Source organism: Sabethes cyaneus, chromosome 2 (genome assembly GCF_943734655.1).
Source record: "Sabethes cyaneus chromosome 2, idSabCyanKW18_F2, whole genome shotgun sequence".
Classification (NCBI taxonomy): Eukaryota; Metazoa; Arthropoda; class Insecta; order Diptera; family Culicidae; genus Sabethes; species Sabethes cyaneus.
The window spans coordinates 163,738,695-163,750,952 of record NC_071354.1 but is presented as its reverse complement, the minus strand read 5'-3'; the positions used below and the strand labels follow the sequence as shown (position 1 = coordinate 163,750,952).

Genomic DNA, 12,258 nt, shown 5'->3' with positions numbered 1-12,258 from the left:
CGCGGATAGCAAACATGACGAATAAAATCAAAAATGACAATATCCTCCCACGCTTCACACCATATCTGCTTCGCCAAAAAAACGTGACACTATATCAGAGAAAGAGAGGTATTTTACAGTTGCAAGTGCAAATATGAGAAGAGAAGGAGAGAGAGGTAACTAGTTCTAATAAGAATCTGTCTGTAGGATAAACGGTAGTGGATCGGTGCGGTGCAGCACTTGCTTCGCGAGGGGGCTGCAGATGTATTGATATCGGAAAGCTTGTAATTAGTATGATTTCAATAACTGTTATCACTAAGCAAGTATTTAATGTTTGCATTTAAATTAGTATGTTTAAAATAATTATATGAAATAAGAAAATGGATACATGTTTGAATGTAACTTGATGCATTTAGTGCTGAATTAATTTGTAACCCTGTATGAAATAATACTAATACTTATCCCTCGTTGCTTTGCTTCTTTCGTTAACATGGCAACTCGTTGACTCGATGACCGGCAAACATAAACCAAAAACTATATTACAATTCAATAGGAGTATATGGCATTCTTCATTCTCTACGATGAAATTGATCACTATTCTTCATTTGGCACACTAGCAATCACTTCCACTCGCATTGCAACACACCGAAAAAGTATCTACAACATACGCGGTAACAAAACCTAACTGTTCGCCATGCAGTCCTCTATACTTAATTACAATTCCTTTGAAGGATATTTACTCTACGTTGCTTGACTCATGAGGTAAAAATATTTAAAATAAGCACAGGAAAATCTATTTTTTCGTTTATCGACAAATTTTTCGTAATTAAAAAAACTTTATCATTAAAAATCAATATTTTAAAATTTTTCATAGGGTGGAAAATCGTTTTAATAACTTTTCTTTTTATGGTCCTGGAAATTTTTGTGAATAAGTTTTCCGGATAATATTTTTGCTAAATTATCAAGGCAAAAAATGCGATATTCACAAAAAATATGTTTTAGGATGCGCGGTTTAAAACTTTTTTTTTTCTTCATGTCCTCGAAATTTGAAAAAAACATTTGGATAATTTCTGGGAAAATACAGAAGACATTTTAGCATAACCTATGCTCACGTACAAAATTTCACGAAATTCTGGGACAGTCACATGTTGTACAACAATTTTGAAAAATGCCCTAAACTTGGGCTGATGATTTCAGATTCGAATTCGAAACATTTACATTCGGAACCAGCCCATTGATAAAAATACGGCGCTCATTCATTTTTCATTCATTTTCGCCCAAAGGTTCGAAACTTTGCTATACTTCATTCACATTTAAACAAAAACAATACACATTCAGTTTGCAGGTTTGTGTATACTGTACACACCGTCAAACACAAAAAGCCATCAAACTCCAAAGTCTAGAAAACTGCAGTATCGTTTCAAGCGTAGTTTGCAAAGCTCTTAGTTTGTTCGGTTTTCTAGCAGTTAGTTCTGAAGTATTACTCAGTTTTTCGGTATACATGAAATATTCAGTACATGGCACTGTGAATAGTGTAGAAGAATACATTCACCACACTCCAAATAATGTAGTTTTCGTTCGAATTCGCTGTCGTGCTGGCAGAAAAACTTGGTTGAAGAACTCCAGTTTCTGACCTAAAAATAATTCAACACAACACTTTCGCTCGTGCTCTCACCTACACAAATCCGTTTAGTGAGAATGTAATCGCAAGAATTTCTCTTGCTGTCATATTCATAGCAGTCAGCCGCGGCTGGAGTGAAGCGTGTAACCCATACACTAAAGTGATTGAAAACAGCAGCGGAACACTACTGCTCGTGTGTGAAGTATACTGTGCAGAAGTAGTTGTGCTGTAAAAAAACAGCAAGAAACTACGAAAACCAAACTGTCGTACGTTGAAGTGAAATTTTCCAACAATAATTGAAATTATCTATTCTAATAAACTGAAAAAAGTCTGGCTGAATGTTTTATTCCAAGGAATAGTTTTGAACGGTAAATAAATCAAAACATAAATCAAACCGGACAAATTTAAAAAGTATATACGACACTTTTGCGACTCCCGAATCGGTGATGGAGTGCAGCTTTCTTGCTTCAACATTCAGTCGGAGATGGGAGCGTATCAGCATTGATTCTCACCTCTATGCTTAATTCGTTCGGTATGTGATTATGTGATAAGTTGTTAATCTTTTTGCGACGTAAAGCATGATTAACACTACGTATTCGAAGCATAACTAAATAGATGGAAGAAAATGTTAAGTTAAACTGAAGGAAAATTATTTTGTAACCATTGAATCTGACATAAGAAGTGCAAGAGAACGATTTTTTTGTTTACAATTTATGACACTAGTAGAAGCGTAAACGCGTGTGTGTGAGAACTCCCTAAATTGGTGTGCGTGGAATAACATATACTTCTGAAGTACAAGTGTAATGCAATAAAAAAATGTAATCTATCTAACGGGCAATTGTGTACAAACAATGTCTCACTAGTAACAAGTTTTGTTAGCATCAAACAAGTGCGAATAATCAATAGTGTGCAGACGTCATGCAAATCAAGTTCTGGCAGTGATGATTAAAATGTTGACAGATCCAAGATGCTGTAGATGAAAAATTGAAAAATCAAAGAGTAGGATCATGCGAATACACCAAACCTATACCTACAAAAAAGCCAAACTGATAAAGTAGAGTTTGAACCGTGTTTGTTCAGTGTGGATATGTGTTTTGTGCTCACAAACTGGTAGTTTCATTAAGCAGACCGTTTTTTGGACAACTAATACTTCGGTTCACTGCAACTAAATCAATGAAAGAAGTTTTTGCACCAATTACCTTCATAACTGTTCGATCATCGCAGTGGGCTCTATCATACGCAATATGATTTCTTGTGGAAAATGAAGATTACCCAGAAATAAAATTTGATAAGTGACAAGACATAGAGTTAATTTTCTTCGACCGTATGTGAAGCTCATAAACATGGAAACCTTGACCGAAAGTAGCATCGCTACGGAGCTTCGCTCGGAGCCGCTTATTGCCACATCTCCAGATCAAGTACGAGTCCTGCACGAGCAACACAACAACAATAATAATGATGAAGTCGCCTTAGAAGACGTGATTAATCCCAACAACTTGGAAGATCAATCACAATCATCCCAAGATAGTAATGGCGTGATGTCTCCAACACCAGGTGGCAGCGAGACTCCAGGAGATACGGTTGAACGTATTGCCAAGGAACCGAATAGTAGTGGTTCGGAAAAAACCTGCCATGAAGCTACTGATTCACGCCACGATTTAGAAGCAATGGAAAACAAATACTCCTGCAGTATACAGGACGCAGCCAGTGTGTCTCCATCGATCGAAGTGCCCCCGGATAGAGCGGCGGCTATCGCTGCCGCTCCTACACCCAAAATCACCATAGCGCCAATTTCGAATGGCAGTTTATTAGCTAAATCTAGTGGAAAACCAACTACCATGCGCGATCTGGACCGCAAAATGAATAAATCACGCGGACGACCAAAACGGCGAGCCATGGTGGCAATGTATCAGAGTGAGGTACGTTATTGACAATTTAAGTGCTGCCACACGGCACATGTATATTATGGTATAGTTCTCTATTACATAGCCATGGTAGATTTCTATGTCAAAGTTCCATGGGATTTTAGAAGTAATCTTACACACTAAATCGATTCATTTTCTGTCTGGATTTGTGTCTTTTTTCCGTTTGAATATTCAAATTTCAAATCAGAATAGTAAAAACCGCATTCCTAATCGATCGTTAGTACCTATAGTCTTCCTGTCCGTTGCAACAGTCGTTATACTGTCGGGATGGACTATCATGGACATTTCCGACAATGTATTCAATTTTTACGATACTAATGTAAATATATTAATAGAAGTACCAGCTTCAAGTTGATTTCGTGAAACCAAATCTGGCCTGACCAAGCGTTAACAAACCGCGTAAAAGTTATCGTTTTTCTGTCGAAAATACACAAACGTGATTGTGGAAAACCTTATGTAAATTGATTGAAATTGTTCAACTTTACATAAAAATTCCTCCGTTGAAACTCAGCCTAGCTATTGATTATTGACAACACCAGTCGTATGTCTGTCATTTGTCCAGTCAGTTTATCTGCGAAAAATTAACATCTTATCTGTTATCGAAAAGTTGAGCCCCAATCGCGAATCACTCCGGAAATGTTCTATATGTATATCAACAATAAAACAATCTTTTTCCATGCGAATCAAGTTTATAAGAAGTCAAGTTTAGAAGAATTTATAATCGTCTGATGTAAAAATCTTGTTAATTCGTTTAGAAATAAAAACAGTTATAAACAGATAAAAGCTTGGCTTCTTTTCCACCTTATAAACTGAGATAATACACCCTAATCTTCTAGTAAGGAGAAGCCCAAAACTATTTCAATATTTCGTATTAGCAAATTATATTTTGAAATAGAGAAGACTGCGCATGGTCCGTCGTTAAATCCGTGACTATAACATTTTTATGTCTAAAATCTTTTTTTCTTTTGTGACACATCGCATTTTATTCCACATTGAAGATAAGCGAAAACAAGATCGGTATCAAGCTGTGTATAAAAAAAGCATCTGATGCGATAGTACAACAACCAAAGAAAACGACCCGAAAACGCTCACGTAAACCCAAAAGCCTTACGGAAGACAGTGACGAGGAAACCGGAGGAGGAGCCTCGCCAGAGAAACGTACCCGAAAGCCACGGGAAAGCTCCAGTAGGAAAACCAATAACAATACAGAAAAAGTCTCCCAAGAAGAACACAAACCACCGGAAGATCAAAGCGCATGGGCTGATCAGCTGCCGGAGCATGTTTTGTGCATGGTCAGTATAGGTTATTAGGTTACCAATTTGCGTTTTTTGAAATGTGTCCTCTGTCCTAGATCTTCCAAAATGTCATCCAAGACGAAGGTTGCATTCCATCGTTGATCCGATTCGGCAGAGTCTGTTCCGCCTGGCATAGAGCATCCCTAGTGCCTTCTCTCTGGCGAACAGTGGACCTAGGTAACTGGACCAAGGAACGATTTAAGACCGAACTAAAGTTGAAGTGGCTTATCGATAACCGTCTACGTAACAGTACCGATGTTAGTCTCGGTAAGACAACTTCTCAATCGACGCAAAATTGGAAATATTTCATCATATTTTTTATCCTTTAGGTAACTGGAAAATTACCAACGTGCAATGTGTACTTGATAGGCTGCTGGCAGCTGCTCCCAACCTTGTTGGGATTACACTAAACGGCTGGAAACAACTAACCTCCGATCATCTAATGTTCCTGGTACAGGAATTCAAAAGTCTACGGAGGATCGATTTAAGTTCTATAAACGTAAGTTTTCATACATCCATTTAAAATGAAATCTCTAAATAAATTTGCATCTCGTTTAAGGCTGAAGTCAATGCCAACAAAACTGCAGTGGGACAGGTTTCGTTGTGCAGCGCCATTTCCGAAATGGGCGAACGATTAACCCATCTCTATTTGGCTCACAATCGTTTGAGTGGCATTCCCCAAATTGTCAAAGCCCTTTCGGTAAGTAACTCGGTTATCCAGTGGGTTCGACATAACAAAAACTTCAAAACATATATCTTCTACAGACCCAGTGCCCGAATTTGACGTTGCTTGATCTGTCCAATGTCACCACCATAGCCATCTCACATGGTATACTCAATATTGAGCAACTTCAGCATGGTTGTCGGCTGCTCAAAGTGCTAAGGATAACTAACTCCCATATTAATTTGAGCACAGCCACCCTCCAGGAACAGGTTTGTTGAACTAAACTGATTGATTGGTAATTCTTGTGTACAAATATATTTCTCTCAACTAGATGGAGTCACTGGGCTTTCCAGAGTTAGAAGAACTTTCGGTGGCATCCCTTGCCGATGAATCACGTCTTTTCAACGATGAATATCTGCAGAGGATTCTTAAAACAAGTACCCAGTTGAAACTGTTGGATGTGAGAGGCTGTTCCAGATTAACGCACGATAGTTTAATTCGATTGCCCACGTGGGATTTGAAGCATCTATTTCTCTCCGGTTGTTCCATCACCAGAGATATGGGGTAAGTTATTGAACATAATTTCTTGACAAAAACCCTATGCGATTGGGCTTCGCATTGAGTGGTGGGGTAGAGAAGGTTTGATTCAGAATGCTACAATACTGATATAGAATACAGATACTGAACAGAAAACTTGCCGTTTTGTTCGTTTTGGAATACAGTACAGTAACAAGTTTATTATAAGTTGATTACTCGTCGAATTAAAATTCAAATGTTAAATCAACTAATCATATATTCTTACATTCAGTGATAAACGATGTTTGTTTATGCGGAAGGCTACCACCGCTGGTTGTAGCATTTCCCACACAGTTGTTACCCGTGAACACTCGCTAAACTTGTGCTCAAAGGTTAAATTTTTGGCGGAACAGAATGCTTGAGCATTATATTGCTAGGAGCAAAGGAAACATACCTAATGCAACTTTTTGAGATCACAATGGAAAGTGACCTACGAAGCTTTATGATCAAGTGCTAAACAAACTCGACGGATGCATTCTCATGTGCAGTCAACTTTCGCTCGTTGGGCTATCTTCAAGTGGGCTGCGTTTAAATCGGGCCCCTGTTAATTGGGCTGTAACCCATCTCTAAACGGTTATAATCACCAAATACAACGTGTACATGGAAGTGGAAATACAACGTGTACAGGAAGTGTGCTTGTCGCAATGCACAATCAACGTGTGCCTCTATAGAAATTATTTTGCTGGCGAGGTCAGGGCTAACACCAAGCCAAACGGACTTGATGAGATCGATATTCCAAACCCCTAACTATTCCACACCGTCAAGGATGGTTCGATCACTTTGACTCAATTTTAATTCATTTAAGCCGAGCAAAATTTGTTGAAATGAGGTATTGGACATTTGTAGAACTAGTTATTATCTACAATTTTGCTGAACAAAGTTTTGCTGTATCTTTTGTAGTTACGGTTCTACAATGCTAGTACCTCTTTAGTAACTAAATGAACGTTCATTTAGTCACTAAAGAGTTACTAGCATTGTAGCGCTGTAACTACAAAAGATACAGCAAAACTTTATTCAGTAAAATTATAGATAATAACCGGTTTTACAAATGTCTCATACATCACTTTGTCAATTTTGGCTCTGCTGAGGCGGTACTCTCTAATGAATCAAAATTCAGTTAAAGTGATCGAACCATCCCTGCACACCGTCAGTCGGTTGAACTGGCGAGATTAGTGAATTTAATCGGGTAGCAAGAGCAATTAATATACCATCTCACTGTCTCCTTCTCGTGGTGTATGGGTTATTATATGTAAATATGGAGTTCTACGTAACTACCGCATCAGCAACAAAATACTGAAAAGAGTATATGCAACTAAAGACTTGGGAGTACTTCTTGATATGAACCTTTGTTTTCGGAATTGCTACATAAAACACAGAGAATTCAAAGATCCATATTGCTTACGCTATTGTGCGTTCTATCCTAGGGCATGCGACAGTAATTTGAAGCCCTTACATTGTAATTTGGTGCTCCAAGTTAGAATCAATTCGAACCAAATTATTATGGTATGCATTGAAATTGTTTCCTTGGCAAAATCCAATAGTGCTTCCGCCTTATCAAGACAGCTGCAATCTTCTCAATATTGAAACTCTCGGCAATAAAAGAAAATATGAAATCAATCTGTTTATCAGGCAAGTTTTAGTTGACGAATTGGACATCCTCGCTCAAATTAATTTTAAGCCACTTCACGTGCTCTTCAAAACGTAGAATTTCTTCGCCCAGACTTCCGATAAACTGAGTATGGCCAAAATGATCCAAATAGACCTATCCCAAGTAACATTTCAATAGCATATTAGTCTTAATCATTTTTGTAGTAATTTTATCAGAGTATTGCCGAGTCTGTCAGCTTTTATAATGGATTTCCTCTAGTGAATTTTGTCTTATTTGACTAACAATTCTGAAGTTTTAAAGAACATTTGAAGAAACACCCATAAAATTGTTTTTAAGGATTCTCGATTCCCTCGTAAAAACAACGTATTATTGCTGCATTGATAGTGTTGCTTGTGATAGTTCGAAATGCCGCTTATAAAAATTAAATACATTTTAGTTAGTGGTAATGTAATATTTTATTCATGCAGACGTTGATAGTCAAATGAATCGACGTAAATAAACAAATCAATAAATTAAATTAACAAATAAATTCAAGCGCAAATTGATGGTCTGAGAGGGCAGCTGAAGTTATGGTCAGTAAATTTAGTCGTTCATCACATACAAGATGATGAAATTGCATCTATACAAGGAGTATTTGCAGAAGCGAAATTTTCCATTCATCCATGTGATAGCATATAGAAAATGCCCGGGAATCGTTAGTACAAACAGGTGCATACTGAATATGCGCGAATATTATTTATCCCTTTGGGCCTCAACCTACATAATTGTGTAGGTGAAAGCATTTGCTAAAATTTTACCTAGAATCATTCATGCACCAATGTGTACAAGTTAGGCAATGTTAGCTAAATAGTAATACTTATTATAATAGTTCAATACGTTCTAGGAGTAGTAGTTGTTTCGTAATAACAATTTTCCGCAAAATTTCAAAAAACGTGCCGTCCGGAAAGGGTTATATAACAGAATTTCCCAAATAAAATCCGCAGATCGCATAATGCTCTGAAATATACACGGATTAAAGTATTTTTACAGCAGTGGTATGAAGTGAATAAGCGGGTTTCTTATATTATCTTTTGTTGATAGCAAAGAGACAACCCATAACTATTGATACTCATTAAAACTTTTAATTTAAAAGTTTGAGTGTAATTTGTGTCAACGTTTGCTCTTATCCATTTCTTTTGTCTCTGAGACGGGAAAGTACACGAAGACATCCAGCATCCGGTGTGAAATTATTTTTTTATACATTGGCATCCAAATTACGCGCAACTTTTTCAAGACCAATCTCATGTTTTTCGGTCTTAATCTTTACAATGAGATCTCAGCCATTAAATTTTTTTAACGGTAGTTTTTTTAATTGACGACGACAACAATAGAAGAAAGCAATGAAATCAAAGGTGTTCATAGTATCCAAACAGAGTAGGACAAATCTAATTAAAAATAGAGCATTGAAATAGTTGTAATTTTTTTGCTTACCCTTTACTTTTTAGGGGTTAATTGTGTTAGCGCTACTTGAATTTAGGGTAGCAGAGTACTTGAAGTTGAAACATTATTAACCGTTGCATTTGAGAGACAGGGGTCCTAAATCTATATTTGTAGTGTTACTTAATTTGTTACTTGACACCTGTACAAAAAATTGCAGATCTGGTCTGGAGCTGATTGCATCTAAATGGGCCCACAGTTTGATAGAGTTTGATTTGGCTTGGGCCAACGCCACAAAGCCACTGGATGATGCACTCAAAGCGCTGGCCGATAAAGGTTCCGAGTCACCGTTAAAGTAAGTTGTGAACTTTGAAACTTTACAGATTTTTTTAGTAACTTATTATTGAACATGCTTACAGCCATCTTAATCTGTGTGGATCATCCGTTTCCCTCGAAGCGGTCAAAGAGGTACTCACCAATTGCCCGCACATCAACTCTATCAATCTATCATCATGCCGCGGTCTTCCGCGGGGCGTCAAGCGACTCCTGCAAGGCCCAACGGAGATTGCCGAGTTGCGGGAAAACTTGGGAGTTACGCTAAAACAGCCCAAATCAGCTGTAGCATAAGTGAGTTTTTGTGCAACTCCTCGTTATCATGGCAAGTAATCGTGTTCTCAAAGCAGTAACATTCTCGATGAGATTACGGGCGCGTATGTTTGTGTTTTGGCAAAAATGTTATTTTGTGATATTATTACTCTGATGAAAGCGATAGCACACTTGCTATGAAAGAGGATTGTTCATCAGAATGTAGTTAAGGAAGAATAAGCTATCAGCCTCTGGGAAAACATAGTATTGTGTTGTCCCTGTTAAACAGTTTTAGATCTTAGAAGTGATTGTATATTTATTTACTACAACATGTTTTGTATCGTCTGGAAATTATTTTAAATCTATTTTTTGATAGATAGGCTGCGCAGCTACGATTTTTTTTATTTTCTTTTAAATGTCAACTTAAAGCTCTATAAGTGAGTGCACAGCATTCACATTACTACTCAGTATTGTATAGTCTATATTGGCTCTCTAAATTTATTTTTCCAACGTTTTCTACTAACTCAATCCAAACTCCAAATATTATTAAATCACTTGTGGATCACTTCTCGTAAGAATAATTAGCACTAAATGAATGTAATGGTTGTCCGAGTTTGTCCTGGTGAAATACAACGGGAGTACAACGGAAATACATACGTATAAAGGAACAATTCAAGTCAAGGAATAAAACAAGCTGGACGGTCATAATCACAAAAGGTGACTCGAAATATGTAAGTATGACACTTGCAGATTGTTATATGGTTCGCGAAACTCTAGTAACAGGTATCCTACAATAAAACATTACGAACCAGATTATCTGACACTGGCGGAATGACTCATTCTATCATAAATGCAATACCAAGTTTCAGATCATGGATGTTGTCGAGCCCGAAAAAATAGTTCTGCAGTGCGATATTCAATTTGTAGAAATTGCGTTCCAGGATATTTGAAAAATAATCCACGATTCGTATTTCTTCATCAATCAAAAACTTTTACTTCTTTTCATATTTTTACTTACATGATCCCCCAAGGCTTTTAATAATTCGTCACCTTTGTGGCAATTTTGGGTAAGGCCTGATATGAGTTAATACCAATTCTCCCCGTTTCGTGATACCAGTTTGAGAACAAGCGAATGATAGGCTGGATTTGAGATATTCGATTTTTATAAAATTAATTGGTAAAAGGTTTTTCTCGAAAGAAAGCTGTAATGTTGTTTTATAAGTCATTTGTAATCAGGCCTTTCTTTTGGACATAGCTCGGAAACCATGCTAATACTATAAAAAGTGAGTTTCAAACTTATAGAATAATCGCTAAATATTAGTGAAATGGATTTTCATTACTTTACTTTCTCAAGTAATCGTGAAAGAATGTTCTCTTTTCATTTTGCAACGTACGATCGCACAACTTTAGTTAGGAAATTCATAAGCAGTACCTTCATCAATTGTTCAGATCTACGTATTAACGAAAGGGTGAAAAATCGAAAAAAACATACTTCACATTAAACAATGTTCCACTCGAGCCATATTACTAATTCTATTGATAGGATAACCACGTACGACGAGTAGAACCGCTCGTCAGTTATCAGTTTGTGAAGAACATAAACTGGTGATCTCTTAAAATAATATTTGGGTTTGAACTGAGTGTCCAAATTACCATGCATAAGCATAACCAATAAATTTATAATCAAGTAACTTTACAATTGAGCAATGTTTAATATTTTGATAACTGACAACCGTATTTAAATATCAGTTCAGTAAAAGCATGATCTGATAACTTTTCCTAGGTTACAATTCGCATATCATGAGAAACGCGAAGGTTCGTTGATATCATTAAAATACCTGTATAATTTCGCAAATGTTGTTATAAACGGAAACCAGTCAATATATATATAAAATGCTAATTCCGTTATCAACAATATAATGTTTTATTAAAAGGATACTCAAATACTTTTTCCAATCACAGGTTTGACAGTTTTCTCCAGATGTTATTTACGTCTAATTTCTAATCAATCTACAGGTTTTTTTTCATGTCAAATGAATAATTGTCAAGATGCTTTTTAATTGGGCATTTTGTAATCCCTGATGCAGCGCCATTTTGTCATCTCAATCGCTAATTTATCTTATTGTATTGGAAAAAAACTTTTTATTCACATTTTTGTTACATGTGTTAAAGAGGATTTCCATACACATTTATCATTTAACATTACATATACAGTAGTAGACTAAGGTACGTTGATAAGTGTAACAGATCGCGATTTATTTAAAACAAGCAAAATCATACACCCGGAGAAGCAAACTTTTTTAAAAAGGAACACACGTTGCAATAATAATAGTTTCTTTGTATAGGTTAAGGCCGAACTTAGGCTGTAACACATAGTTAAGACACAAAATGCCTAGAATAATAAGAAACAAGATGTTTTGTGGCAGCTCCGACTGCGGCAGAAAACATGTTGATGCGAATCAAACAAATATTTCGGCGGAGATTAATTACGATACTGTTATTTTAACATACGAGATCATTTATCAGTATCAAACAAAAATCACAATGTGAAAGATTAAATGCACCAAGCAGAGGCAGTAGCAAGAGAA

At 36.6% G+C, this 12,258-nt stretch overlaps 1 protein-coding gene across 1 annotated transcript; it reads left to right on the top strand.

Annotated features, from left to right (window-relative positions):
• Positions 1 to 1,421: 1,421 nt before the first annotated feature.
• Positions 1,422 to 11,776, top strand: LOC128738676 (F-box/LRR-repeat protein 6). The gene is made up of 9 exons (XM_053833994.1): positions 1,422 to 3,519; positions 4,524 to 4,817; positions 4,877 to 5,087; positions 5,150 to 5,319; positions 5,380 to 5,520; positions 5,586 to 5,753; positions 5,816 to 6,048; positions 9,306 to 9,440; positions 9,505 to 11,776. The coding sequence occupies exons 1-9, from the start codon at positions 2,944 to 2,946 to the stop codon at positions 9,710 to 9,712; spliced, it is 2,136 nt and encodes a 711-aa protein (XP_053689969.1). The 5' UTR covers positions 1,422 to 2,943; the 3' UTR covers positions 9,713 to 11,776.
• Positions 11,777 to 12,258: the final 482 nt, after the last annotated feature.

Bases quoted from the DNA above. Each gene is read 5' to 3' on its own strand.
- LOC128738676 (XM_053833994.1), top strand. From the start codon at position 2,944: ATGGAAACCTTGACCGAAAGTAGCATCGCTACGGAGCTTCGCTCGGAG. The intron at 4,818-4,876 runs GTCAGTATAGGT...CCTCTGTCCTAG, and splicing joins CGGAGCATGTTTTGTGCATG to ATCTTCCAAAATGTCATCCA. The intron at 6,049-9,305 runs GTAAGTTATTGA...AAAAAATTGCAG, and splicing joins TCCATCACCAGAGATATGGG to ATCTGGTCTGGAGCTGATTG.